Source organism: Falco cherrug, chromosome 20 (genome assembly GCF_023634085.1).
Source record: "Falco cherrug isolate bFalChe1 chromosome 20, bFalChe1.pri, whole genome shotgun sequence".
Lineage (NCBI taxonomy): Eukaryota > Metazoa > Chordata > Aves > Falconiformes > Falconidae > Falco > Falco cherrug.
The window spans coordinates 3,032,933-3,060,764 of record NC_073716.1 but is presented as its reverse complement, the minus strand read 5'-3'; the positions used below and the strand labels follow the sequence as shown (position 1 = coordinate 3,060,764).

The 27,832-nt window shown below is 58.3% G+C and overlaps 3 protein-coding genes across 8 annotated transcripts; 2 read left to right on the top strand and 1 right to left on the bottom strand.

Moving 5' to 3' along the window:
- The first annotated feature begins 220 nt into the window (after positions 1-220).
- LOC102047578 (interferon-induced 35 kDa protein) lies at positions 221-3,436 on the top strand. Of its 4 annotated transcripts, none has more exons than XM_027805841.2 (9): positions 221-370; positions 451-543; positions 808-963; positions 1,274-1,387; positions 1,690-1,834; positions 2,048-2,181; positions 2,387-2,576; positions 2,845-2,951; positions 3,180-3,436. In XM_027805841.2, exons 1-9 carry the CDS (start codon positions 356-358, stop codon positions 3,216-3,218), a joined length of 993 nt encoding a protein of 330 aa, XP_027661642.1. In that variant the 5' UTR covers positions 221-355; the 3' UTR covers positions 3,219-3,436. The 4 variants fall into 4 exon arrangements, with proteins under 4 accessions (XP_027661642.1, XP_005439555.1, XP_055553333.1 ...); XM_005439498.4 differs by having other exon boundaries at positions 3,157-3,436; XM_055697358.1 differs by having other exon boundaries at positions 3,137-3,436.
- Positions 3,437-3,961: 525 nt separating this feature from the next.
- Positions 3,962-11,089, top strand: LOC114015919 (uncharacterized). 3 transcript variants are annotated; one of them, XM_055697297.1, is made up of 5 exons: positions 3,964-4,441; positions 5,320-5,423; positions 6,390-9,305; positions 9,668-9,876; positions 10,352-11,089. In XM_055697297.1, exons 1-5 carry the CDS (start codon positions 4,264-4,266, stop codon positions 10,419-10,421), a joined length of 3,477 nt encoding a protein of 1,158 aa, XP_055553272.1. In that variant the 5' UTR covers positions 3,964-4,263; the 3' UTR covers positions 10,422-11,089. The 3 variants fall into 3 exon arrangements, with proteins under 3 accessions (XP_055553274.1, XP_055553272.1, XP_055553273.1); XM_055697299.1 differs by lacking the exons at positions 9,668-9,876; positions 10,352-11,089 and having other exon boundaries at positions 3,962-4,441; positions 6,390-8,228; positions 8,324-8,527; XM_055697298.1 differs by having other exon boundaries at positions 4,327-4,441; positions 5,279-9,305.
- Positions 11,090-11,425: 336 nt separating this feature from the next.
- On the bottom strand, positions 11,426-20,629 carry VAT1 (vesicle amine transport 1). Its single transcript, XM_055697359.1, is given in 7 exon segments — positions 11,426-15,764; positions 16,835-17,079; positions 18,027-18,116; positions 18,206-18,376; positions 18,749-18,851; positions 18,853-18,957; positions 20,228-20,629. Coding segments are annotated over 7 exon segments (1,164 nt in total). The 5' UTR covers positions 20,576-20,629; the 3' UTR covers positions 11,426-15,662.
- Between the last annotated feature and the right edge of the window lie 7,203 nt (positions 20,630-27,832).

Here is a 27,832-nt window from a genome sequence, read left to right as displayed (position 1 = left end):
TGCCTCGTCTCTGGCTGAACAGCGGTGGCCTCCGGCGACCGTTACGTGTTCCGTTGCTCGGCGGGTTGTGTCGCGCAGGGGCCGGGGGAGGGTGGGCTCCGTGGGGATGCGGGGGGCGTTTCCCGGCGGGGGGGGGGGCCGGGCTGCGGCGGGAAGCGGGCGGAGAAACGCGGGTTGGGGTCAGCACCGCCCGCGGGGGGGGGCGGGGCCGGGCCGAGGAAACGAAAGTGAAAGCGACGGGCGGGAGGAGGTGCGGGGCGCACCGGGGTCCCACGGCACCAGGGTTCCCACCGGCCGGGCCGGGCTCCCCGGGGCTGAGCCAAGCCGCCGTCGTTCCGCCGCCAGCACCGCCGGGATGGATCCGGACGAGGTGAGGGGCTGAGCCCCGGGGGGCGGCGGGCCGGGGCGCGGGGCCGCTACAGCGCGGCTGAGGACCCCTCCTGCCTTTAGGACTTCATATACCTGATCGCCCCCGGGTGCGTGGGGAGAAGCTGCCTGGAGCTGACCCCCGAGCGAGTCCGACAGGAGATCGAGCGCTGCAAGGTGAGTCCCTGGGCGGAGGATCGGGCCGGGATCGGGCCGGGGATCCCCACGGCGATCCAGCCAGCCTGGGCTGTGAGCTTGGCTTTCTGATTTTTTTCTCGGACTCTTGAGCTAGAAGTGGTGGCGAGGGGGTGTCCCATGGCTAAGAGAGCCCGCGCTGGGGTCCGGGGCTCCACGCTGGGCGCACCCACCTCCTTCCCAGGCTGAGACTGGAGAGCTGCTGAGGTGGTGGGACATCCGCAGGGTCTCACATGTCTCCCACAGGAACTTTGCAGCGCTCTGGAGCAAGAACATGTGGACCTACAAATGGCCAAGGAAGGCGTAGAGAGAAGGACACAGGAGCTGAGGAAAGAAGGAGAACTTTGTAAAAATTTTGAGCAACAAATGTCTTTAAACAGAGATGAAGAGGGATCCCTCCAGGTTGGTGGTCGGAGGACTCGTTATGGGCTTGGGAAGGGGGTGGTGGGTGGTGGGATGCATCCCTCAGCTCGCTGTGCTGGGGCCACGTTGCTGTGGAGCCGGTGGAGGTCCCACAGGGTGTCACATCGGGGCCGTGCCGAAGGGCTCTCGTTGAACGTGAGGAGCCAGGGCAGGGCTGCAGGCCGGCAAGAGCAGAAAAAGAGTGGGTGGGCCCGTGTCCACAGACAGTGCTGTGCTTAAAATGGGGAGCGTGCTGCAGCCCCTCGCACCCCAGTGCTTCCCTTGCTGCCCCATCTTTCTTTCCTTCCAGGCGAGCATTTGTTTAGCAAAGGAGGAGCAGAACAGACTGATGCAGGAGAAGCAGGTGTTGCAAAAGAAACTGGAAGAAGTGAGGAAGAGAGTCCTCTGGGAGGATCTGGCGACGGTAACTGCGTGTGGGCGCTGGGGTCTGCTGGCAGGGGCGTGAGCCTGGCTGCAGAGGCTGCAGGCAGCCGGGCACTGACAGCTGGCACAGCTTCTGCTGGCAGGTGGCTCCTCTGCCGGGGCCAGCAGCTCCCATCGGGCCTTTGGGACTCCAGGCACAGCCAGACCCTGGGAGAGACTTTGCCGAGGCTCCCCAGCTGTTTGTTTTGAGCCATGAGCTTGTTTCTAGTCTGTGGATGGGCAGGGACAGGCCCTGTGCAGGGTCCAGTCTCCCCTAGGTGCTGTCTGTGTACTTGAACCTAGATGCTGCCTGCCTTGCCAGAGAAGAAAATGGTGTTTAAGGGACTTGAGACAAACAAGGAGGACATGAACAAGCTGGTTCTCACCCCACTGATCCACTACCCTCTGCCGGGGGGCTCAGCTCTCATCACCTTTGAGAAGGCAGAGGGTAAGAGCGAGAGGAGCGCTGCCACAGCCAGGTGCCCTGGGCGATCAGCTTTGGCGCCTGCCCTGCACCTGCTCCCTGGGCCGGGGCTCAGAGCGCTGCCCCCCCTGCCAGCACTGTGCAGGGTTGTGCCCCCTCCCCAAAGCACCAGCTGCCCCCATGTCCTGTCCCATGGCGCGCTCGATCCCCTGTGCTGGGGGCTGTCCCTGCTTGCAGTGGCTCAGAGGATCATAGAGGCGAAGGAGCACATGGTGGAGCTGAGCTCTGGGGAGGAGCTGGAGGAGCTTGACCGGTGCAGGGTGCGAGTGCAGGCAGCGCCGGTGGATGTGCTGCTGCCGTCTGCCCTGGAGGTAGGTCCCCAGGGCCTGTGGCTCCCCATGCCACGCAGAGCTGCCCTGGGCATACACTGCCCTCGCTGTGCCCTGCTCCACCACTGCCCAGGCTTGGCTCTGCCAGGTCACTGGTACCTGACTGGCTCAGTGTGTTAGTGCCGCAGCTCTGCGCTGCTCCCCGAGCCCTGGGGCTGGCCCTGGCACCGACCTGTGCCACCTGCAGATCGGGCTGACTCGCAGCAGCAGGAGCATCCTCGTGTCTGACCTGCCCAGCCTGGGCATCCCTGAGGAGACGCTGCTGGACAAGCTGGAGCTCTTCTTCAGCAAGACGAAGAATGGCGGCGGTGAGGTGGAGAGCAGGGAGTTCCTGGACGACTCTGGCCAGGTGGTGCTGACCTTCGCGCGGGACGGAGGTGCGTGGGGCGTGCTGAGCTCAGGCTGCCGGGGGGAGCAGCGTGTCCGGCTCTGGGGGAGCACAGGTCATCTGAGATTAGATGGGGCTGTGTCTGTGGGGAACGGGGAAGGCAGTGAGGCCAGGCTGCCCTGTCTCCCCCGAGATTGTGGTGGTGCAGGTGAGCTGGGGCTGGGCAGTGCCAGCCTTGGTGTCCATGCTAGGGACGGAGCCTCCCCTGGAGCTCCGCAGGGGCCTGTGCGGCTCAGGGCTTTCCTCTCCACCTGCAGTAGCGGAGCCACTAATTGCAAGAGGACATATGCAGGTGCTTATTGGGAGGAGAGAGTACAAGCTTAAAATATCACCGTGCATGAGTGGAGACATCACCAACCTGCAGGTAACAGCAGGAACCCCGGTGCCAAGCAGCACCTGGCAGCCCAGGGCACGGCAGCACTGGTGGGGGGTCTTGAAGACCCACTGCCCGCACTGCCACCAGCCCGAGGCGCGGCTCCTGCGGGCAGCCCCGAGGGGTCCCTTCCCTGTGGCCCTCCTGCTGCCCCGTGCAGCACAGGGCTGTTGCAGCTCAGCCTGGCTCTGCCCAGCTCCAGCCGTCCCGCTGCCCCAGGACCGTCCTGCTCTCGAGCATCCCAGACGTGCTGGGTGAGGAGCTCATGAGGGACAGCCTGGAGATCCACTTCCAGAAGGCCAGCCGCGGCGGGGGAGAGGTGGATGCCCTCGCCTACGTGCCGGCGGGACAACAGGCGGTGGCCGTTTTCACGGAAGATGCGGGCTGACCCTGGCCAGCGCCCCCAGCCCCACGCAGCAGAGCCCTGCCTGGCTGCCAGCCCCTGGGCACCACAGGGATTAAAGCATCTGCAGGGAGCAGTGTGTCTGTCCTGCTGGGGACAGGGACGGGGAGGAGGAAAGGGACAAGGACAGGGATGGGGGGACAAGGACAGGGATGGGGATGTGGACAGGGCTGGAGATGAGGACGGTGCTGGGGATGGGGACAGGGATGAGGGTGGGGACAGGGACAAGGATGAGGCCGGGGATGAGGGTGGGGACAGGGCCAGGGATAGGGATGAGGATGAGGATGGGGACAGGAATGAGGACAGGGACGGGGATAAGGATGAGGACAGGGATAGGTTTGAGGATGAGGATGGGGACGACAGGGATAGGTTTGAGGATGAGGATGGGGACGGGAATGAGGACAGGGACAGGGATGAGGATGGGGCTGGGGATGAGGATGGGGATGGGGACAGGGCCAGGGATAGGGAGGAGGATGGGGCTGGGGACGAGGACGGGGATGGGGACAGGGCCAGGGATAGGGAGGAGGATGGGGCTGGGGACGAGGACGGGGATGGGGATGGGGACGAGGCTGAGGATGGGGCCAGGGCCGGGGATGAGGATGAGGATCGGGCTGAGGCCGAGGACAGGGCTGGCGATGAGGCCGGGGCCGGGGCCCTGCGTGCAAGAGCCGGGGGCCAGGCTGGGCCCTTCTCGGGCCCTGTGTGCACCGGGGGCGGTGCCGGCCGAGGCGGGGCGGCCCCGCTTTCGCTTTCGTTTCCCGGCGGCGGCGGCGGGGCCGGAGCTGGGCCGCAAGTAGCGCGGCCGGGCCGGGGCCGGGGGGGGCGGGTGAGGGCCCGGCGCGGCGAGGGGACGCAGCCCCGCGGGGCGGGGGGCGCTGCTGCCGGGGCTCCGGGCGCAGCATGGCGGGCCGCACGGTGCGGGTGGGGGGGCTCCCCGCCGACCTGCCCCCCGACCGGGTGGCCGACAAGCTGACCATCCACTTCCTGCGCTCCCGCAACGGCGGCGGGGAGATCGCCGATGTCCAGGTGCTGCCCGGCCCCCGGGCCTGCGCCCTCATCACCTTCGAGGCGCTGGAAGGTGAGGGCCGGGGGGCCCGCAGCGCCGGGCCCAGCCCGGGGGCTCTGCCCGGGGACCCGCCTGGGGGCTCTGCCTGGGAGCTCTGCCCGGGGGCCCTGCCCGTGGGCCCTTCCCCGGGTCTGTGCCCGTCGGCTCTGCCCGGGGACCCAGCCTGTGGGCTCTGCCCAGGCCCTGCCCGGGGGCCCTTTCCCAGGTCAGTGCCCGTGGGCTCTGCTTGGGGTCCATGCCCCAGGGGCCCAGCCTGTGGGCCCTGACCGGGGACCCTGCCCGTGGGCTCTGCCCATGGCTCTGCCCGTGGGCCCTGTCAGGGGCTCTGACTGGGGGCTCTGCCCAGGCCCTGCCCGGGGGCCCTTTCCCGGGTCTGTGCCCGTGGGCTCTGCTTGGGGTCCATGCCCGGGGACCCGCCTGGGGCTCTGCCTGTGGGCCCTGTCCGGGGACCCTGCCCATGGGCCCTTCCTGGGGCTCTGCCCGTGGGCTCTACCTGGGGACCCAGCCCGTGGGCCCTTCCCGGGGCTCTGCCTGGGTCCCTGCCCATGGCTCTGCCCGTGGGCCCTGTGTGTGAGCCCTGCTCTGGGCCCTTCCCCGGGTCAGTGCCCATGGGCTCTGCCTGGGCTCCATGCCGGGGGCCCAGCCTGTGGGCCCTGCCCATGGGTCTGCCCTGCCCGGGGCTCTGCCCAGACTCTGTGCCCGTGGGCCCGGCCTGTACACCCTGATCACGGGCTCTGCCCGCAGGTCCGACCGTGGGCCCTGCCGGGGGCTCTGCCCGCTCCCCAGCAGCCGGCCCCATCCTCCCCCACATCCCCAGGGCAGAGATGGAGCTGCTGCTCCTCCTCGCAGGGGCTGGGCTGATGCGGCTCCTGGTGGCTTTTCCCACCCAGTGGCCCAGAGGATCCTGAAGGCGAAGAATCACGTCTTGTCGATCGGAGGGAAGAAATACCCGCTGGAAGTGACGGCACACATCGTGGAGCTGAGCCCCGACGAGGTAGCGAGGACAGACGGCTCCTGCCAGCGCAGTCGTGACAGCCCCAGCTGGCTCCCAGGCAGCTCTGTGCCTGGCAGACACGCTTGGGAGCAAAGACCTCACTCTGTCCTTTAATCTTAATTAGACTTAAAGCAAATCCATTTTTATTCATATTCAAATTTTTTTCTGTGCTAATAACACAGGGACAGCCAGGCAGACTGTGCAGTCAGTTGATTGGTATTTGTGCCTGTCAAAGCAAGGAAGAATAGGCTGGAGGGATGCGGCACTTTTCCCCAGCCCATCTGGTGACACACGAGGGATCCTGTTAATGCCTCTGCCGTGTCATTAGCTGGACACCGTGTCATTAGCTGGACACGCACAGTGTATTTTTCCTCTCTCCTTCTCAGGAGAGCTTAGGAGACAGACATGCTAGTATCTAGGAGGCACTGGAGAGTTTTTGCCTCTTCCTCCAGTTTCAAGAAAGTATGGCAGTAGCCACGTCTCATGTTTTCATGTCTCAGCACTGAATACAAGGGCATGGGAGCTAGCCTGGCATCGCAGACCTTCCTGCAAGCCTGTGGTGCCAGGCTGCTCGAAGGTCTGCAGCTGAAGCTCTGGGAGAGCAAGAGGGCAGCTACATTTCAGGTGCAGAACGGATGGTGGATTTTTTTGGGTTTGGGCTGTTTGCAGAGCCTGTGGAAGCGGGGAATCTCTGTGCAATTTGCCCCCTGCATTTCTTGTTTGCAGAAAGCTTTTGGCCATGCATACAAAGTCCCAAGAGTGGCTTTGGCTGGCTGAGTCTTTGAGTCCTGCCCATGTTATGCTCCCATCTCATTGGAAAGCAGGATGCTGAGAGAGAGAAGTGGCAGATCGTGTCATCCCTTCTGTCATAATAATGCAGGGGCGGTGGCAAGTGTCAGGTGCATTTGCCTCCCCCTTTGTCTTGGAGGCTCCTTACTTTTTCAGTCCTTTGCTATCTACTTGCAGATCTTCATACGCACTTGCATGGTAGTTGACTATGGCAAGCTCCCTGCTGGCAAAACCCTCCTGAGGAACCTGCATAAAGGCTACAGCAATGTGCAGTTCAACTTCGACTCCAAGAACACACACTGCATAATCAAGGGACCATTCACTGAGCTGCAGGCCTTCAGCAGAGAGCTGCTGGGCAGCCTGAACCTCAAGAGCCAAGCTGCTGGAGAGATCTTCCAGCCAGGTTCCAGCCATGTGGCCAAAGAGACCAGAATTCATGATCACCAACAAGTGCCTGACTCCACTGAGTCACCACAAGACACAGCAAAGCTGCTGAACTGGGACCGGGTGTGTAAAAAGGCAGCTAAAGTCCCGTCGACTCGGGGCCCAGTGGATGGGGAGTCTGTGGAACAGATGGAGGACTTTTCCCTAGTGATGGACTTGGACATTTACTTGTACATGCAGAGGTTCTGTGCTGCCGAGTACCAAGGTGTGCTGTGCCAGCACCATGTGGATGTGGTGGATGTTAGCAGCGATGGCATCACCATACTGTACCTCCAACCATCTGCAGGTGTGCCTGGGGACATGGACGCCTTGCGACAGGCCCGCCTGGCCCTGCAGCAGCTTTACCAGCAGCTGGAGGTGAGCTTGCGCAAGGAGAAGATCGCCAAGGGAGGACTGGATATGGACAGCCAAGCGCTCAGGGCTCTGACACTTGAGCTGCAGAAACTGTATCCCCAGTTGCTCTGCCATGAGGATGAGAAGCAGCTTTATCTTATTGGAAACCTTGTTGATGTGTCCCAGGCCAAGCAGTACCTTCAGGATTTCAGCACCAGAAGAGGTGCCCACGCACACACGGTCGGCATGCTCAGCAGCTCCCAGCCCTCACACCCAGCAACCTCCCGCGCCACAGAGGCTGCACCCCACAAACCCAAAGTGCCTGTGGACACTTCAGCCTCAAGGCTCAGCCCAGGCAGGCTGGAGCTGAAAGGTGAGCTTAAGCTGGCTGCCAACTTCAGCACTCGGAGAGCTGACAGGTCCCAGGCCAGCCAGGGCCTCTCGCTGAATCAGGACTCTCCACCAGTGGGACAGGCACAGTTTTCTGCAAAACACTTATCAGACGTGGATACTGTAAGTCCAAGTGACCCAACAGCTCTGACCCGGCAGTACCAGCCTCATGCCTCTACAACAGGTGTGGTTTTGGGGTCAGCAGCAGAGTCTCAGCAGAAGGACCCCAAAGAATATAACCATCTGAAAGGAGGTGCCAGGCTTACGAGACACAAGGCTGCGTCTCCCTTTGCGGGTAAAGAAAACAGCACTTCGCCGTATCCTGGGGACTCCAAAGGCTCTGGTCCCATCAAGCTCCACCTGTTCACTAGTGCACCTAGTACCTTTGACACGACAAGGACCTCTTCTGCTTTAGACTCTAAACCCTCTGAATCCAGGCCTCTTCTGCGACGTTCCAACAGTTTCTCTCTGCCAAGGTCAAAGGAGAGCGACAAGCTCCAAGACACTGGCAGGGCAGGCAGTGGAGGCCATAGGGTGAGTGAAGAAATGAGTCTGGACTCTCTGCAGTGGTCATACCTGAAAGACGTTTGCCACGCTGCTATTGATGAGCTGTGCAGGGATGGAGGCGTGCAGATCTCAGAGCACCGTACCGGGGACTGCACTGTGCTGACGCTACAGGCGGTGGAGAGGAGCAAGCTCTTCCAGGCTAAATGGAAGGTGGAGGCCCTCGTACAGAAGTGTCCTGACCTTGTGTGTCAGAGTATGAGCTACTCGGAGCTCGCTGTAGATGGTCCAGATGATGATGCCCTGAGTGAACTGTGCAGCCTCTTGCAAGGAAACTCCCTCCAGGTTGGACTCAGCAAAGACAAGCACCAGCTCTATCTTGCCTGCCCCAAGGAGATGCTGCCAGGAGTGACTGAGGCCTTCCACGTGTTTTCTTCCAGGAGGCTCCGTGCCCTGAAGTCTTCATCCTTGTCTCCAGGACCAGAGAGTACAGGGCACTCTAGTGTCATCCAGCCGAGCAGAAGCCAGGACGTGGTGCTGGGTGCAGCCCTTCCCAGCAGTCTGGAGTCCCTACAAATGGGCCTGCAGCACCTGAACATCAGCAACAAAGCAGACCACGCAGATGTGCTCAAGGCTTTCCAGCTGCCAGAGGCTAAGGAAAAGAGGTCCCCCAGTCCCTGGAGGTTCCAGCAGGCACTGGGGCAGGAGGAGGCCAATGACCATGTTGATTCTGGGGCTGCGCAAGGAGGAAGCAGCCTTCTGAGTGCCAGTGCCGTGGATAAGCCAAGTCCTGCTGGTCTGAGGGAGTCCCAGGAACAGCTGAAGACAAAATTGTCTGGGGGGGAGCCTGATGTTGCACGGCTAAAGCAGGTTTTGCCAGACAGATTCCAGTTTGCCAGAGACAAGATCAGAGGAGGTCACAATGAAGCGATGGGACAGGCGCGTCCGCTGGTTCCTGTGGCAGATGGTGCTCCTCACTCCCTGCCCACCTGGCTGTACAGGGCTACGGCTGCTGAGCCCCCCGAGGCTGCAGCCGAACCGTCACCTGCAGCAGAGCCCAGGGGCCAGGAAAGGGCCCCGCTCCCAACGGGCAGCAGCAGTGTGCAGGAGGAGCCTGACCTCTCATCACAGCAGACAAGAGGTCCCAGCCCTGGACAGGAAAGCAGCAAGACCCCTCTGGGCCAGTGTGATGCTTGCAAGGGCTCAGGTGTGACCTGCCAGGCCCCCTGCGGTCACGCCTTGTGCAGGACATGTTTTGCAGTGGACAGTACGCAACCAGCTTGTTGCAGCTCCTCCTCGGTTGCCCCAAGCTGCAAGATCACGGGGACATTCAGGATCTCCTCCCTGTCTCAGAGTCTGCCTGGCTATTATCGAGACCTAACGCTCCAGGTTGCCTACAACATCCCTGATGGCGTGCAAGGGGTAGGTACCCACTGCGGGGGCTTCTCCGTCCTGCTGCAGGACGTGCAATGGGTTCTGTCAGCATTGCTGGGCATGCAGGGAGTGTGTGCGTGTGTGTGTGTGTGTGTGTCAGGGGGGAGGACAGCTAGAGCTCCATGCCCCACATACCGAAGCAGCAGAGGTATGGACCTGTGGAAGGCAAAAAGCTCCACACGAGGCCTGGGAGCAGCTTGCTGCTTTTGAAGAGTGTGTAAGCTCTGGCTTTAGTTCAAAGTGAGAGGCCACAGTTGTCTGTGTATTTTCAGGCTTGCCAGAATCTCAGAAGCCGGCTCCGAGGCACAGCACTCAGGTTGTTGTTTAAAATGCTTGCTTCCTCTTCTAAGGTTGGTGACCCCCGCCCAGGACAGCCTTACAAAGGGGGCACTTTCTGTGCCTTCCTGCCTGACAATAGGGAAGGACAGAAGACAGCAATGCTGCTAAAGAAGGCATTTGAGCATGGGTTGACATTCCAGATCAAGTCCTGCAACGGAGAGGAAAGAGTGACATGGGGCCTTATTCCACACAAAACCTCCTGGGGTGGAGGCAAAGCCAGGTATGGCCCAGCTCATCCTAAGCTTCTAGGTGTATTTTTATTATTTTTTTTTAGCAATTGGAGGAGGAGAACCATGGACTCCAGCTCAACACATCCTGGCATGGGTGGCTCTTCCAGGCTCCTGCAATGGCAGAGTTGGTGCCTCCCTTTTTGCTTTGGCTCACAGGGCAGCTGTGGTGTGGCAGACCAGACTTGGCACCCTCCAGCTGGAGCTGAAAGCCCTTGTCCATCCCACACCCAGTTCCCCATGGACAAGAATTCTGGGCCCTGTTCACTTACAGCTTTCCTGGCTTTTCCCGTGACGGTGCTCTGCAGCTGGCTCTGGGTGCAAGCCGGGCCTGCAGGCAGCTCCCAGGGAGCAGGACTTCCACCCTCAGTCCCTGTTGAAGGGCTGAGGCAAAAAGAAACTGCTTCTCCCCTCAGTGGTTCTAGCACCATCAGCAGGATTTACACTACTTCCCTCTCTGCCCCACAGGAACGGCTATCCAGACACCCAGTATCTCCGTGAGGTTTGTGCAGTACTGAAGAAACTGGGCATTGCGTAAGGCTCCCTGCCTGAGTGACCACGGCCCGTGCCTTTGCTTCACTTTCCAGCTGACAAAACTGCAGCTTAGCACAGATAGCTCAGGAAAAAGCAAGTGTTTGGCCAAGGAGCTCCTGTGTCATCAGAGACAGACAGAAAGCTGCACGTCAGTGACAGCAGCACCTCCATCCCTGGCCCCCGGCAAGCCCCTGCATGGATGGGAGCTTCCCTGAAACTCCAGCTCCTCCTGGATGCGGGTCCTCCCTAGCCAGCTGATCATGCAGCTTGTGTCAACACCAGCTCCAGGCCAAGCCCCGGCGTGGCTTTCAGCAGCAGAACCCAAACCTGGGCAGGAGCCTGCGTGTAGTCCAGCAGCCCCATCTTCTGGAAGTCTCTTCCACCTCCAGCCACTACAGGCAGGCTCCAGCTCAGCCCCCCCCTCCCCGGAGACTGTGCCAGAGCTGAGCTGTGATTAATTTCAGCTGTTGGCTCAGCCATTTGAGTCCTGGAGCAGACAGCCCCAAGCTACAGCCCCTCCCCAGCACCTGCTCTGGGGCCAGCAGGCACCCTGATGCTCTCCTGGGGGAGCAGGAACAGCTTTCAGTGCCCAGGACAGCTGCCTCCCCTGAGAATATACAGGCAGGGACAGTCTCTAAGTGGAGAAATGCAAATAAACAAGATTTATTCCCACATTTGTAGTAGTTGTTATTCACGCCTTGTCTTTACCATCACCTCAGGCACCCATTTCAATCTCCACGGCTCTCAGTGACAGACACAGAGTAAACAGCAGAGGCCAGCTAAGGGCTTCGCTCTCCTGAACAGGGCATTAGAAGACCAGTGCAACACTTGAGGCAGCAATTAACAGTTGTCCTTGAAAGCAGAGGCATCTTCTCACCCTGGGAGGGGTACAATTTGTAAACTGAGTGTGTCTACCCACTGATTGCCTTGGAGAAGTGATAAAAGTGCCCCAGAGGCTGAGCTAGGGGCAGAGGGTTCATTCCAAGAGGAGACTGAGCAGCACACTGCTGAGGGTTTTGTTATGCTTTTAATTAACATTTGAAACACATAAGGCATATGGTAACATTAGACAGAGGAGCATCACACAGTATAGTCATGTAAACAGCATTGGCACACTTGCTTTCTGTCCGACTTGGTTACACGCACAAAGCAGAATATATTTTTTTTTAAAACAAAGATTTTCCATGTGTCTGTAGGATGAGTATCACTCATATCACATATCTGCAAATCAACACGACTCAGACAGCACAGACCAGACCATATGTTGCAAGAGGCTCAGAGTCTAATGCATTTCACATCACGCTCATGTACTACTTGCCACTCACACCACACTTTGCCATCACCAGGGCTTAGCACACTAGAGACTTCATTAGGCAACAAGAGTGGTTTTTACACCTATGATAGCAGCTGTAGGTACACCAGGATCCTGCACGAAGTAAAGCCCGAGGCCCACGATGCTTCTTTCTTCTCCCTGGTCAATCAATTCTAGTTTAATACAGGTGTCCAAAATGAAATGTACAGCTAAAACTCCTTCCCCCCTCTCAAAGTACTTGGCAGAGGTCGCACTCCTCCGCACACGCTCTGCTCCTTCCCCTTCCGCAGTTAGCGTGCAACACGAGTGAGTTTGAGAGAAACCAAAGAGTCAAAACATGACAAAAAGCTGCCTGGTGATAGCAAAGGAGTTGCATTTTGCCCAAGACCAGTGGTACCAGTCTGGGAAGAGGTAACAACTGCAGTAATGACACAGGAATGGCACTGGCACAGGCATCCCTGTGCTGAGCAGCCCCTGCACGGCGCGCCCCCAGGGCTGAGGTCGCCTCTGCTCACGAGCTCCTCATGCTTTCCACTTGGACTCCACACAGCATAAACTTTGAGCCAGACAATCCATAAAACAAACATTAAATTGCACTTCTGATAGGTGGAATGGCACATGCAATTTAAGAGCAGGAACCTTCTATTTCCTCAATAGCACAACTTTGCCCTAAACAGTTGAGCAACATCGACTGGAATGATTTTCATCCTAGGTTTTTTGTTTTTTGCTTTGGTCCTTGGTATACAAACCTGCTGGTTAACTTTTTAAGACACTTGAAGTTGTTTTACATAGGTTCTATACTTATTGGCCCATAAAATGCTTGTCCATAAAAAAAAAAAAGTAAAAACAACAAAAAACCCCAAAAAAACAACCAACCACAACCACCTAGAGCAGAGCCTTGAGGCAGTGGAGAGCAAAGTTACACTGAATCTTAGTCTTTCTGTAGAAAACATTGTTTCTGCCAAGGGACAAAAACAAACAGTGCTAAACTCTGACAGATAGTAACTGCTTTGCACTCTTGCCCTGATAAGGGCTTCTGGGACTTGTAGGCAGAAGATGTGCAAGCAGCTACCCACGAAGACTTGGGAGCCGGGATTGTTTCCAGAGAGCCGGGATTGTTTCCAGAGAGCCGGGATTGTTTCCAGAGAGCCAAGGCCAGGGTGGCAGATAAAGCCTCAGTCGAGGACCAGCTGGAGCCAAGCAGCCACCCCGGGGGGAGACAAGGGCTCTACAACAGCTCTTCTGGAGCGGGGAGCACAGAACCGCCAGGCTGGCCCTGGAAAGGCTGCAATACACGGAAAGGGAGTGTCTTATTCACAGTAAATCAGACTACACCAGCAACGTTCACAAAACAGAGCCAGCGAGAGTTGTCAAGAGGTTTTTTGGCAATATTTCAAAAGGCCAGAATGGAAAAGGCGCCAGTGACTTCCTAGTCCTTACAGGCATGTAGAAGAAGGCACTGAGATACTGTTTTCTGTGGCACACCGCAAGGCAGCACGTCAGGGGTATCCCATGGGAAGCTCCAAGACTCCCGCTTTCCTCCTTCAGGCTGCAAGAGCCTCGCTACGCTGCCTGACCACGGCCAACCAAGTAAGGCACTGAGCACGCACTTAGCCGAGACTAAAGCAAGGAAAAGGGTGTTACCGTGAAACACCGTTAGATCGTTTTCCCCTTTGCAAGTGTGCGGTGGTGTGCTGTTTGAGCACGCTGCTCTTTCATCAGGGTCAAGTTCAGTTTCTCAGAGGAACAGGTTCAGGCTTCCCATTTCAGCAATTTTGACAGTCCTGTTGTGGAGACCTGGCATAGCAGCACTAGACAGTCCGATTTAATCTGAATTAGAATGACAGGGCAGATCGAATGGAGAAGCGGCAAGATTTTGGATTCAGAAAGGTTAAAAGTTGTGCTTACGAGTTTCATCAGACCCCGTTTATGAAGTTTGCCTATCAAGTGCGAGAGATGGACTGACAAGGATCTGTGATGGGGCTCCAGCCTTCCTCTGAGGTCGTAGGGAACGGGTTGTTTTAATACTTAAAAGTGAGCCAGCGGCAAGTCCCTGAGAGGCTGCGCCTACGCGTCTTTGAAGAACTAGGGACTGAACCCAAGCACCTGAAATCCAAGCTAGGAGCCCCGCTGGGGGACAGGGCTGGCTGAGGCAGCAGCCCCACGTCCTCAGCCGCACAGAACCCCCCAGCCCTGCACGCAGCCTGCCTGCCCTCGAGCCCTGGAGGGGCTTCACACGCGGGGCCCTTTGCCCAGCGAGCATCCCCTCCTCCTTGGGGCATGGTTACGCAGGGCTCCGGGCAGCAGGGATTTGCTCCTGGAGCCCGAGCTCTCCCTCGATGGGCAGCTCTCCTTGGCACCCCCAGGTTTACACCTTTTTCAAATCCAAAATGAAGCCTAAAAATCCCGCAGCACCTCCAATCCATGACAAAGCCTCAAAGCAAGCACAAACGGCACCACAGTCACTCAGGCCTGAAAACACCGTCTGGCAGGAAAGGGGGGCACTCGCCGGGATGTTCAATGCTCACAGAACTAGGCTTGGCTCTCTGCACAGCCACGGTTTCCAGATGCATGGAAGAAAGGAAAGAAAAAGGAGGAGGAAACAGAGTGCTGGTCTGGGAGGAGCACCCCAGCAGCTCCTAAAACCCTCAGTGCTGAATGAGAGCCCCAAATTTGCAGTTTCAGGGGAAGAAAAAGTCAAGCCCTACTGCAGCACCGAGCCCCGAGGTGGGAGCTGGTCTGAGCGCGTATCGAATGAGCTAGCTAGAGAATGAAAAGCACGTCTACACTGCTCAAGGCGCCCAAGCCAAGAGGCTCGACGCACGCTTTGCTGAGCGGCGTGCACAGAGCGAGCCAGCCCAGGCTCCCGCGACCAGTTCTTACACGTTGATTCCCAAATTGCAACGCCTCCCCAGCACACAGGGCACAGCACAAAGCAAGCGTTAACAGGGGGCTTAGTTTGTTTCCCATCTTGCTTAAGTCCGACTCAACACCGCAGCCCTTGGAAATACAAACACGAGGGTGAAGTTTAGCCTTAACAATACCAACTTGGAGCCCAACATTAATAAAGCACAGAGCCAACATCAATTGTTCCAGTCACTTGAGACACAGTCGAGTCCTTATGGTCTCTAAAAATCAAGACACGGTTTAGATCTCCCCTATACAGTTTGGAATCGGAAAATGGACAAGATCAAGTTACCCAAATGAAACTTTTTCTTCCGTATTCAGACACGGCCCAGCCTGTCGGGTTTCTTGCCGACTGCAAAGAAGAGTGACTGCAAATTAAGTGCAATATGCCACAGACTCCAGAGTGCCAGGATGGTTATTTACAAGGCAAAGACCTGTTACGCTCTGACTGGTGCTGGAGGCCTACAAAAGCAGAGGGGAAAGTGCGTGGTTAGTGTAAACAGATGAGTAGCTCGTGCTAGAATTAAACCGGGCCAGCCAGGCTTTGCCTCTGGCTGTTGAGGAAACGTGCCAAGTTTGGCCCATTCTCCTGCTGAACGAGCTTCCCCAAGGTGACAGCGCAAATGCTTCAGCAGGGCTCGGCTTCTGTGGAGACACTCAGCAGTTGCTACAGTACGTGGCACACCTTGACTTTTAACAACCGCACAACCTGTCACTGTCACGGCAGCTGCTGGAAGCGCCAGTTGCACTGCCAGAGAAAACGAAGGTTAGTTTGGAAATTCAGCAAAAGAACCAAGGGATTAGAAAAAGTATAGAAAATAAGCAGGCTTCAGGACAGAGCTAGGGCAGGAGGCCGGCTTCTGGCAAAAGGGTCAGTCACAACGAGAGCATGCAAACCTCATCCTGAGCTTTAAGCACAATGTTCTTGTTCTAGTGAATATGGAAGCTACTGATCTGTCCATTTCCAGGTCCCAAAAGAGATCAGGGAGTTAAACCATGAATTCACAATCTGCACACGTCTTCTCCTTAGTTCTCTTCTTTTTTGGATTCTTCCTTGGGTGCTTCAGGAACCAGGATGACTTTTCCAACATTCTTCTTCTCTTGCATCTGCCTCATGGCATCTGCCACCTGGAAGCGACAGGAATCTCGTGAGACCCAGGCCCACCATGCAGTGCAGTCGTGCCCTCCCTGGGCCCCTTGGGCCACCCAGACTAGCCCGAGGGCCACCCTGGGGGCAGCTTTCCCAGCAGCCGAGCAAGCGCGAAGCACCCAGATGCCTCTGCACAGATGCATTTTGGACAGAGCTGGGCAGCTACCCCAGCCTGCCCATAGGAAACTGTCCTCAAGAATTCACACAGCCCACTGGTAACACACGCAAGGATGTTCTGCTACACAAATTGTGGAAGAGTGAAGTGTGAGTCACCACAGCTTCCATCCCAAACAGAGGGGAGCATCGCAGAAACCCAGCCAACAGCCAGAAAGACAGTGCTCCTACCATCTACACAAACACAGAACAACACATGCACGGTGGTTTTATCATTATTAAGTAAAACAGCACCTAGACCAGGCCTGGAATCAATTTTTTTCTTGATTCTAATTCTCAGGTACTAACACCAACTGATCGCTACCAAGTCCTTTGCTCCCTTGCACTAAGTCCTATCCCAGCAAAGGATTTCCAAGGGAAGAACCTGACTCTGCCTGGACGCATCAATGCAACAACACTGAGCACAGCAGAGCTGCTGAAGAACCTGCCGCTCTCTCCAAACATCCTCATTCTGCTTCACCGCCTGGGCTCTTTTTCACTCATGGGAGGGCAGCAGCAGTCTTACCAGCTGTCTGCATAATTACAGGGTGCAGACTCAAGGGCAGTCTCCAGTCTAATGCATAACCCAGCCCCCTTCACAGACGGCTGCTGCCCACGGAGCACAGCTGAGCACCTGCCCTATTCCACAGGGACACTGTCTGGCATTGCCCAGCTCTGCGCACTGGAGCAGAAGAGCCCAAGCCACTTTGCTCCTCCTTAATATCTTAAAAAGAAAAAAAGGCACTGAATGTCTGAGAACAGATGGTTATTAAACATTTGCAACAGTTCAGCCCCCGTGAATAAGGGGCTCACACTGAACCAGAGCTCACTGTGCAGAAAACAATCACCCAGTAATTTCTGAGTGCTGCCATCCTATACGTTAGCTCAGACTCACCTGATCAAAGGGCCATACAGAGTCTATTTTGGGCTTGATTTTGCCTTGGCCGTACAGGAAAAGCAGCTTGGCTACAACGATGCCAATCAGCTCAAATTCTTCATCCATATATCCAAGGTGGTAGCCACACACAGCCTTGTTATGGTGTAGGAGCTGCAAGGCACTGATGCTGAACTGGTTCCACCAGGTTTTAGCCATAGCCATGAAGTTCTTCTTCTTCTGCCCAGTGAGCAGGTTTCGCATCCCTAAAAAAAAGGCAAGCCACAGATGAGCTGGGATCAACACGAGAAGCAGCGGGCATCCCGCGTAACAGCTCAGAGAATACGCGGGGCAACAGCCGCTCACACAGACAGAGGTGAAAACTGGATCACACCAGGATCTGCCCAGTCAACCTTCAGTGGAAACAGGTACCTGCCTCAGCCTCGAGAGACAGAATTTGGTTTATGGGCACCCACAATACAGAACAACTCTTCTCTTAGGTGGGCAGCAGCAGCACAGCTAGATTGGAGTGGTGGCAGAGGCAAGAGAGGGTTACAAGTCACATCCAGCCAGGCTGGCAGGACAGCACTCCTCTTCTCTACAGCCACGCTTCTCCAGGGAGCCACGCGCTGCAGTGGCTGGGACAACAGAAGCAGCACACTGGTGCAAGTGCCTGGAATCTCACTGGGGGTTGTGTGAGGGCTTTGTCTACAGGACAAAAATCACAGTGTCTCAGGGCCGGGGAATGGAGAGATAAGTATTCAGTAGCCTCAAACCTCATCACCCACACATCCTCTAGAAGAAAAAGCAAGGCTCTATTAGTGCTGTGCATTAAGTCAGCCTGGACAAAGCAGCTGTGCCAGCGTTCCTCCACAGGGACATTCCAGCTTCCCCTGCAGGCACCAGCTCATATTCAAGGAGAGATCTTGGCATGGGAGGGAAGACCCTTGGAGCCCGTGACCAGGAGAGCTTTCAGGACAAGGCACAAATCTCACTCCCCTCAGTGCATCACCCAGGCGAAGCATCCTAAAGACCTTCACGAGATAACAGAACTACAACACGCACAGCAGTCAGCAGCGGCGATGCTCCCTCATGGCTGCGCATCCAGGCACGGAGCGGTGTGGAGCATTCCCACGCGGATCCAAGCCCTCCCTGACATCACAGGGTCCCTCCCACGCAGGAGCCGGGCTGTGGGCACGCTGCTCACACTTACCGTAAGTGATGAGTTTGCCCATCGGCTTCAGCAGGTTAAATGCTTTGGACGTATCGGATCCTCCCAGGGGGTCCAGGACAATGTCAACACCTAGAGGGAATTGAAAGTAACTAGAAGTTTCTTTGCACTTGAAAGAAATGCAGGACAGTTGTAGAAGTCCCTCCACCACCACATGGTACCTTTGGGAGAGATTTTCCGGACCTCCTCTGCATAATCCATCGTTCTGTAGTCAATGGGGTGAGCGACTCCGCTCTCCTTGAGCAAATCGTGCTTGGAGGCAGATGCTGTGCCAAAAATGGTGACATTTTCTACTGTCTTGCACAGCTGGATGGCAGCAGTTCCCACACCACCTGAAAATCAGCAGCGAGAAAGACTTAGAAGCAAACAGCCCGAGCAGTCAGAAAAGCTTTTGGATAGGTAAATTATCCCTGCTCGTACTGACTGGACAGTGCTGGGAGGCTACGGGATAACGGCTTTGCCTGGGGCGGGCTGATGCCTGCGACACGCTGGGGCAGGCTGACCCCGGCTGCTGAGAAATAGGTTCAGCATTTGCCAGGGTGAGCGTGCTGCCTGCATCTCCGGCAGGCGATGCTCTGGCAGTCCAGCCCCGTGCCGATCACCGCCTCACCCGTGCCACCCCCGTGCCTCACCCCCTTCACACCCGATGTGAAGCTGCACATCGAGGTCAAGAGGCTCAGCACAGGCTGGCAAGAACCGTTTACCTGCAGCCATGTGGATGAGGACGCTCTGGTTGGGTCTCAGGTTTCCAAAGTCAAACAGGATCATGTAGGCGGTGATGTAGTTTACAAGAAAAGCGGCCGCTTCCCTCGAAGCTCATCCCCTCAGGTATCAGGAATGTCTGCCTGGCTGGCACGTTCACAATTTCTTGCCAGAGCCCTGACCTTGCCAGGACCATTACCTTATCACCAACCTAAAATCAAACAGAGGACAAGGTGCGTCTCCAGAGGCCAGAGCCAGGTCCACGCCTGCTGTTCTCCATGCAGAGGTCTGCAGGGACCGCAGCACCCCAGCCCTGGATGGGAGCCCGCAGCTGCGCTCTGCTCGCACCACAGCACCTCTCGCCCAGCCCTGGGCGCACGCCGGATGGGACCGCAGGCACCCCCAGGCTCTGGCTTGCACCCACCGTGCTGCCTGACTGCCAGCTGCCCGAACCAGGGGACCCCCAGCAAGGGAAAGAGGGGAGGGGGCTGTGTCCTGCCCTCCCTGCCCAAGCTGGGAGCAGGAGTCTGAACGCTGTGAAATATTCCTGCTGCAGGAGGCCTGGGGCAGGGCCTAACAGGATCAGCTCTGGAAAAAGCACAGCCAACCTTAGGAAAACCCCTCAGGGCTAAGCCTCAGGCATCCCCCAAAATCTGCTCTTATCCCAGTGGACAAGAAACATCTGGCTGTGCAAGGGGAAGCAGCCGGCACCAAGAGGCACCAAGGCAGCGGCAGAACCGCTCCTCAGAACGGCTCCCGGCCTCTGGGTTTGGCTTTTACACGTGAATAAACCACGAGGTTTTCCTGGATGGGAGGGAATCATCTCGGACACGCTGGGGGGGGGCGTTTTTTCAGCCACTTCGTCTTGCTACTTGTGCACCCCAGATGATCCTACAGCACCGTGATTGCCACGGCCCCACCGACGGGCTGGGAAGAGGCAGAGCCAGCTTCTCTGTCCCCCGAGTGCCCTGCCGGGGGGGGCCGCAGCTCCAGCCCCCCCAGCCCCAGCCCCCCCATCCGCTGCCCGCCCACGCCCCCCCCCCCCCCCCCCCGTGCTGCTGCCGTTCAAGGACGGTCACGAACGCGCTGGAACCAGCACGGCCCCGCCGCAGCCGCCACCCCCACCGGCGTCCGCCACCACCAAGGCATCTGTGCCCGTGCAAACACCTGGCAGCCCCCGGGGGACGCGCCGCCCCCCCCCGGCCCCAGCCCCCGCGGCCCCCCCGGGGGGGCGATGTTGCAGCCGCCGGGACCGGGCCGGGCCCCTTTGTCCGGGGCTTTGTGTGCGGCCGGGTCACGGCAACCGCCGCCCGGCCGCCCCGACGGGGAGCCCCGGCCCCAGCTCGCCGCCGCCTCCCGGGGCTGCGGGCACCGGGCGCCCCCGCGGGGCTCGGAGCCGCACCGGGGCCGCACCGGCGGGGCGGGGCCACCGCAGTGCGGCGGGGCCGGGCCGGGCGGAACCGGGCCGGGCCACCCCTCACCTTTCGGTCGCGGACGCCGTCGCCGAGGGCGCGGACGGTGCCGGCGCACTCCATGCCGGGGCAGACGGGCGGCGGCGGCAGCCGGTCGTAGAGCCCCTGCCGCGCCATCAGGTCGGCGAAGTTGAGGCCGCAGGCGCGGACCCGCACCGAGACCTCGCCGGGCTGCGGGGCCCCGCCGCGCCGCGCCTGCACCTTCACCTTCTCGTAGCCGCCGAAGCCCGTCAGCACCAGCGCCCGGTGCTCCGCCGGCTCCCCGCCGCCCGCCGGCGGGTCGGGGCCGGGGGCCTGCTCGGGGCCGGGGGCCTGCTCGGGGGCGGCGGCGGCGGCCGGGGCCGGCTCGGCGGACATGGCGGAGCGGAGCGGCGGGAGCGGCTGCGGGCGCGGGGGCGGCGGCGGGCGGGGAAAAGCCGGGGCGCGGCTGGGGGCGGGGCGCGGGCGGGGCGGGGCGGGCACCGGGGCGGGCACCGGGGCGGGCACCGGGCTGCCTCCCGCTCCCCCGGCCTTGGGCCCGCTGCCGGTGTGCTTCCCGCTCCCGGTGTGCCTCTCGCTCCCCCGGGCCCTAGGCCTGCTCCCGGTGTGCCTCCCGCTCCCGGGCCGCCCCCCGCTCCCCGCTCCCGCCCCGACGGCGGGCGCCCCTCCGCAGCCCGGTGCCCCGGGGGAAGCCTAGCCCCGCTCCCTCCCCGCGGCCCCCGCTTCCCCCGGCAGGTCTGGAGCCGCTGCCAGGGGAGACGGGAGCGGGGGGGATTTGCCCGACCCCCTCCCCGGGGCACCGGCGCCGCTGCCGGGGAGCGAGAGGTGCCCCGGCTCTGCGGGATGCGCCGCCCTCGGCTTCCTGCCCGCAGCATCTCCCCCCCCCCCCCAGCCCTCACAACCTGCTTTTTCTTTCTTTTTTCTCTCCCCCCCCCCCCCCCCCAATGATTCATTTCAAGCAAACAAACTGCTCGCATCTTTTCTGGAGACACATGCGAAATGGCTGTTTTGCTGGAGTGTCATCTGGCTGAGCTACTCCTGCAATTTATTGTAACTGATGTCACTTGCAGGGAGGTTTAATAAACATCTCGCCGCTCCCAGCCCTGAAATGGCTGCGTGTGGTGGAGATGAGGCACAGACTGGCTCACAGACAAGAGGGAGGAGTAGAGCTCTAGTCCGGTAACTCAAGACACATCAATAAGGCAGGGTGCGCTGATAAATCGATGGATCCAGCCTCTTTTCCCCGCTCGCGAAGCAGCTGCCAGCAGACAGCTCGCCATTAATTCACTGCACAGGTCTGTGTCCAGCTCCTGTGTGTCACGCTCGCCATGGCGGCTGCTGATGCACCGTGGTTTCGTGTCAGATCCACGCTCCGCTGCTCGGCGAACGCACCCTCCTCCCTAATAACCTGCAGCCATCGCAGGGTGACTGCTCGAGCACACAGCTCAACGAGCCCCTGAAACAGAAAAGCATCCGCCCCCCCAAAGCAAGCAAAGACCACCTGGAGGATGATCCGAACATGTACTGGGCAAGTTTCTGTGTCATCCCAGTGCTCCGGTGCCTAGCCAAGCTGGGCACGGTGCCTGCTTTGGGCAGGGCTCCCGACAGCGTTTCATGGAAGTCTCTGGCCAGCCAGCGGATTAGTGAAGCTCAGCCTGTCCAGGGGCTTTGTTTGCCACAGCAGTCCCGCTCGTTAGGCAAATGCAGCCTGCCGAGCCAGGCCAGCGGGAGTTTTACATGAATGTGGCCTTGTCCGGCAGGGCTGGCCGGGAGCTGGGCGAGCTGGGCGAGCTGGGCGAGCTGTGCGGCTCAGGAAGCCGAGCACAAAGGCAGGAAAGCGGCCAGGAGGGCAGAGACCTCGAGCAGGCAGTGCAGCATCAGCACCTGCAGCATGACATGTTTATGGCTGTGGTAGGAACAAGGAGGAGGCTCATGTCCCGTTGCACGACAGGACGGCAGTCCGGCTGGGACAGTTGCTTTACACCTTGGTTTGCTGTTGCTGAGCTCTGAGAAATACAGATGTGCCTTCCTGACATCTGGGCATCTCCCACACCCACAATTAGTCAGAAGCAGTCAAAGCACAATCCTCTGTCTCCTACTGCCCTTCTGAGGAGCTTTCTAGCATTTGCCCTTTCAGTGATTTATTTTCACAGTTGTCAGGGCTCTTGTGGGGGATGAAACGTGCTGGCCAGGAGGGATGGAACATGCTGGCCAGGAGGGATGGAACATGCTGGCCAGGAGGGATGAAATGTGCTGGCCAGGAGGGATGGAACATGCTGGCCAGGAGGGATGGAACATACTGGCCAGGAGGGGTGAAACGTGCTGACCAGGAGGGATGGAACATGCTGGCCAGGAGGGATGGAACATACTGGCCAGGAGGGGTGAAACGTGCTGACCAGGAGGGATGGAACATGCTGGCCAGGAGGGATGGAACATACTGGCCAGGAGGGACGGAACATACTGGCCAGGAGGGAGCCCCGGTAGGCACCGGAGGTAAGGGGATGGCTCCCAACAGCTCAGGGGGTGGTAGACGAAGGCAGCGGGTTTGGGGAGCCAGGCTCCTCTCCTGCCAGGCTGCTCCAGCTGCCTGCAGCTCCAAAGCGGATCAGCCCGGGGTAGTTCTGTGTGGTGCCACCCTTGGGTGGGCTGTTCCTGCTGCCTGTGTCTCTCCTGTGCTTCCGAGTCAGTCTTTCCTGATCAGCTCAGCTCAGTAACGTTTTCCCTGTAAATCTCACTCTACCCAGTTAGTTCAGTTTTTGCTCTGCCGTGGTGGCTTTTCCACTGGTGCAGGTTTCAGAGGGGCAGCTCGGGCAGGTCGGTACGGGTGAAGTGCTGCTGTTTGTGGGGGGTGGGGAGGTGCCCGTGCCCGTGCCCGGTCTGCAGCTGCACACTCAGCTGGCAGCTCTGCAGACCCCGGCACAGCACGGTGACCGGGTGCCGCTCACCACCCCTGGGACACCGGTGCGGGCTGGCAAGGGGAAGCACTAGCCAGAGAAAACACGTTTCCCCAGTGGAACTGGTGCTCACTCCTCCAGCCCTTTTTTGGCAAGCTCTCTGACCGTGGGCTTTCGCGGCACAGAAGCACGCAGCCAAGGTGCTGGGACCTTCTGAACGGCATTGACTTGTGATTTACAGTCAGAGGTAGGCACAGGTCCCCGAGGAAAGCATCCCCATTATCTCTCTCCCAGAGTCTCAGCTTCCCTGCTTGTTTGCAGCCCCCCCGGTGCTCCCCCCGAAGCCTCTGGCAGGGGTGAGGAGGACGCGCTGGCAGCAGGAGAAGTGCCAGCCGCCCTGCCCGGCTCTTTGTTCCACCTCCCTTTATTTTCGCACAGGGCTCTCACAGTCCCTTTCCTCTGCTCTCAAGGACACAGGAACAATGAACATGCCGGAGATAAGAAAGCCTGGCAGCCGTTCGCCAGTCAGCAGTCAGCTGCCTGTGGGAGCTCAACCTTGGCCCCTGGGCTCCCTCAGGATGGAGCCCAGGGGGGCCAGGCCCCCAAAATCCTTCCCTCAGCCAGCGAGGCTGCCTGAGACCCTGCTCAGGACCACCTGCTGTGGGGCATCCCCACACCTGGTGGCAGGTGAGCACGCAGAGCTGAGCTGTCCCTGTCCCACTCAGACCCTGACCTTGTGCCACCATCTCCCTTCTGCTCTGCTGGTGCTGCCCCTGCTCCCCAAGACCACCCACTCCCAGGCCACCCCCAGCTGCAGAGCGGCGTAGGGCGCTGGCTGTGGAAGGGGCTGTGGGGCTGTTGCAGACCCCACGGGGGGCTGCAGCCCACAGTGATGTTTTCAGGGCTGTGTATTTTGGCATCCTGGATCTACAGCAAGTGTTGACCTCAATCCGTCTCTCTCTCAAGAGAAAGATTGCTCCTGCCTCTGTTCTGCCTTTTCCTCACCTGTGTCTGCAGAGTGTTGGGATGCACACAGAGGTAGACGCAGACGAGATCTCCCAGCTGCATCACGTGTACCAGGAACGCTGGTGCCTCCTGGATGACACCGTGCCTGTATCACAGTAAATTACATTTAGATTTGACAGGTAGAGCAGCGGGTGGAAGAGATCTGACACAACCCTTCAGACGTACCTGCCACTCACAGCCACAGTTCCCTGCGCTGCTGTTTTGATCACAGAGACAATGGAGGCAATTGTCAAGTGGTACCTGATGCTCAGTGAACATCAGTTCACTCCTCACGGTGACAGCAGACTGAAGAAATCCTCCCAGCACGGAGCATCATTCCTACAAAGAACACTGCCTTAGCTGGGCTGAGGCTGCTCCGGCGTCTTCCCCTGCACAAACCCAAACAGCAGAGCCAGAGGAAGGGCAGCACAAGCACGCAGCAATGGCTGGAGCGAGCCCAGTTTCCAGGTGTGCACAGAATGCATCCCACCGAGGCATCTTCTCTACTGTGAGTAATCCTGTGAAATGAGACTCCTCCTTAACTTCAACCTGCCACCGCAGCATCAATAATTTACTGACAATTATTGTCCCAGAATTACAGGCTTAACACATCCACACGCTGCGCACCCATCAGAAGCTGATCGTTTGGTCAGTACCTCGCTGAAAACGCACAGACTTCCCCTCAGTGTGCTCACTGCAGCTTTCAAGGGCCTGGGTAACCCACGCCTGGGGAGCGTGGTGCGTGGGTTGCAATGGGAGATGGTTTTCTCTGCACCACTGAAAACTCCGCTGCTGCTCGAAGGCCGCGGCCCCTGGCAAGTCCCTGCACTGCTGCACCTGCAGCGCCCGCTGCTCCCCCCCGGCATGCAAGCTGCTCTGCAAGGAAAAGCAAGTGCAGAACTGAAACACAGCAGGGTGCAGCAGTGGGGTGGCAGAGCCCGAGACCCCCAGCTGCCCCCAACCCTGAGACCCCCCCTCCCCCCAGCCCTGAGACCCCCCTGCCCCCAGCCCTGAGATTCCCCCACCCCCAGCCCTGAGACCCCTCTTGCCCGCAGCCCTGAAACCCTCCCCTGCCCCCAGCCCTGAGACCCCCCAGCCCCCAGCCCGGCTGGAGCAGCGCCCGGGTGAAGCCCTGTCCCTCAGATGGCAGCAGGGACCTTTGCACTGCGCTGGATGTGGGGCAGGGACCTGACCCAGCCAAGCACACACAGCCTGTAGGATGCTGCCTCCCCGTCTTGGGCCTGCTCAAAGGATGATTTTATAAAGAAAACCATTTTCCCCCAATTTGTGTTCGGGATAGGCAATTCATGTTTTAAACTAAATGGAAAAGAAACTGCAGTTCTGAGGGTTCATTTCTGTTCATTCCCTCCCTTCCCCCTGCTCTCCACATCAAAAAGAGTTGTGAAACTGAAAATGCTTCATTTTGATGGGTGCTTTCAGACACGAAGGTGATGGAGATCTCTCCTGCTGCTGGAGAAACCATTTCCCCCAGCACCTCTGCCACCAGCATCCAGCTGGGCTGGCAGCATCACCCCATCAGCTGGTGCTGTGCACCCGGAGCTGGTGCTGTGCACCCAGCTGGATCCGTGGCCCCTTCAGAAGGGGTGGGATGGGCACAGCTTTGTGCTGCCCTGCCTCCACCCCACGCCAGGCGAAGCGGAAGCCAGCACGGTGGTGGGAGAAGCAATTTTTGAGTAGTCAAATCCGGTGTGGGAGAGGATGTGTGGGTCAAGGAGGTTTCCACACCTAAAGGGTCAGAATGGGAGAATCAGCCATTTTCCTCCTCCCACCCTGACCCTCTTTGTGTGCCTTGGGTGCGGCGAGCCCCTGCCCCTCCGAGGAGCCCCCTGGTCCCTGCAGGAGAGCCACCATCTGCAGCCAACCTGTGGAGTCCCCCAGACCCCCGTGTGCCTTTCCAGCTTCTGCTGGGCCTGGGGAATCCCAAGGAGAGATGTCCTGAGGGTGGGAGGCAGGGAAGGGGAGCTGCTCCCCTCCAGAGCAGTGCTGCAGAGGCTCCCGACCACTTTCTCGACACAAATCTGCGGCAGTAATTGAGGTATTGTGCCTCCTCAGCCTGTACCACACATGCTCTGACTGCAGTCTTTCCAGCCTTGTCAGTTGAATGCCTCCTTGCTTTAATCCCCGAGATTGCTGAAGGATGCTGCTTTCATCTGATAGCATTTATGGACTGTTATAATGAGCTTTGGCTTGCTGAGATAAATTAAATTGCTCACCCAGAGGTGCAAACTTCATTAATGCCAGCAGTGAGTCAGATCAGCGTTATTCTAGCACAGAATGTAAACAGGCTGGACACATGAAAGGGGATTTGGCTGGGATTTTTTTTTTTTCTCTTTCTTTTAACCTTCCTAATTGTTGTTGATTTGTATCTTTTTGCTGCATGTGTTCAAACTCTACCGCTTTTCCACCCCTTCATCTTTTAGGAGAAACTGTCAAATAACGCACCATTCAGGGCTGAATGATTTAACTGCTGAATGTTAACAGTTCGCAATACTCCACAGTTTTACCTGGCAAGTTTCTAGCTCTTTCACATGTTTGACAAGTCCAAAAAGACACTTGAGGCTAGACCTGGTGAGAAATTAAAGGGCGTCCCTTGTTGCTGTCCCCGTTTAGAGGCTTACCAGTGGAAATAAGATGCTGCAGACTGGGACAAATGGCACAGAAAAGACAGGTACGAAGCCAGCAATACATGCACCGTAAATATCCAGAGGACGTGTCAATGCATAATGTGACAAGCATGAGCTCTGTCTGTGTCCTCAGGGGTGACACTCAGGCACCTCTCACCAGGTCTATGTGTGCACCTTGCAGGGGTCACGGCCATACAACAGAGTACTCGAGATTCCTCGCTCATTACGTTCACCTTCTTCATCACGTCTATAATTAGGTCCAGACTGGCTGTAGGGGACCAGACGCCGAGGCTCCGTGCAGGCACAAGAACAAGATGTCACAGGCTCCAGGTCAGCCCCGGGCTGCGGGTCCTTCGGCAACGGTTGGTTTCTCCCAGTCCATTTCCCTAGTACAGGTCCTGGGGATGCCTTCTAGTTCCTTTGGGCAGGGAATAACGCAAATATACCACCATCAAGTTCATTCATAACAGCAATTGAAACCCCTGAGGATCGGCAAGGGAGGATCTAGCCGCCAGAGAAGCATTTTCAGGAGCAAATGTGTGGGAGCCATCTGTCGCCTCACCATCCGTGGTGACAGTCACAGCATGTCTCTCTCTGCATCCTGTGCTGCAAATTTACACCGTGACTGGAGGTTGCCTAATACATTTTGCAAGTGTTGCCTGCCAAAAGGTGCATTGCACCAAATGGGACACAAGGCTTAGCAGTGACAGTGCCCCAAGTGGCTCTGAGCAAAAGGCACTCAGCTGCTTCCCACCCCCCACCCCCCGGGGGGGTCCAGTGTGGCTGGCAGGTTTGCAAAGGTCTTGAATATTCCCTCCAGAAAGTTTCCTGCTTCCTCTGAAGCAGGGTCACAATAATCTGCTGGGTTGTTGTTTTGTTTTGTTGTTTGTTTTTTATTTCTGGAAGCAAATAAAATAATTCCTTGTTGAGAAATACAGTGAGAAGCTTCCAGAAGATAGGGCATTGGCCAGGGGGACAGCTTGCTCAGGGTGACACCTATGGCCACCCAGTGCTTCCTCAGCCGCATGTGCAAGCTCGAGGAATTTTTGCAAGCCTGAGGAACTTTTGCAAGCCCGAGGAACTTTTCTTTC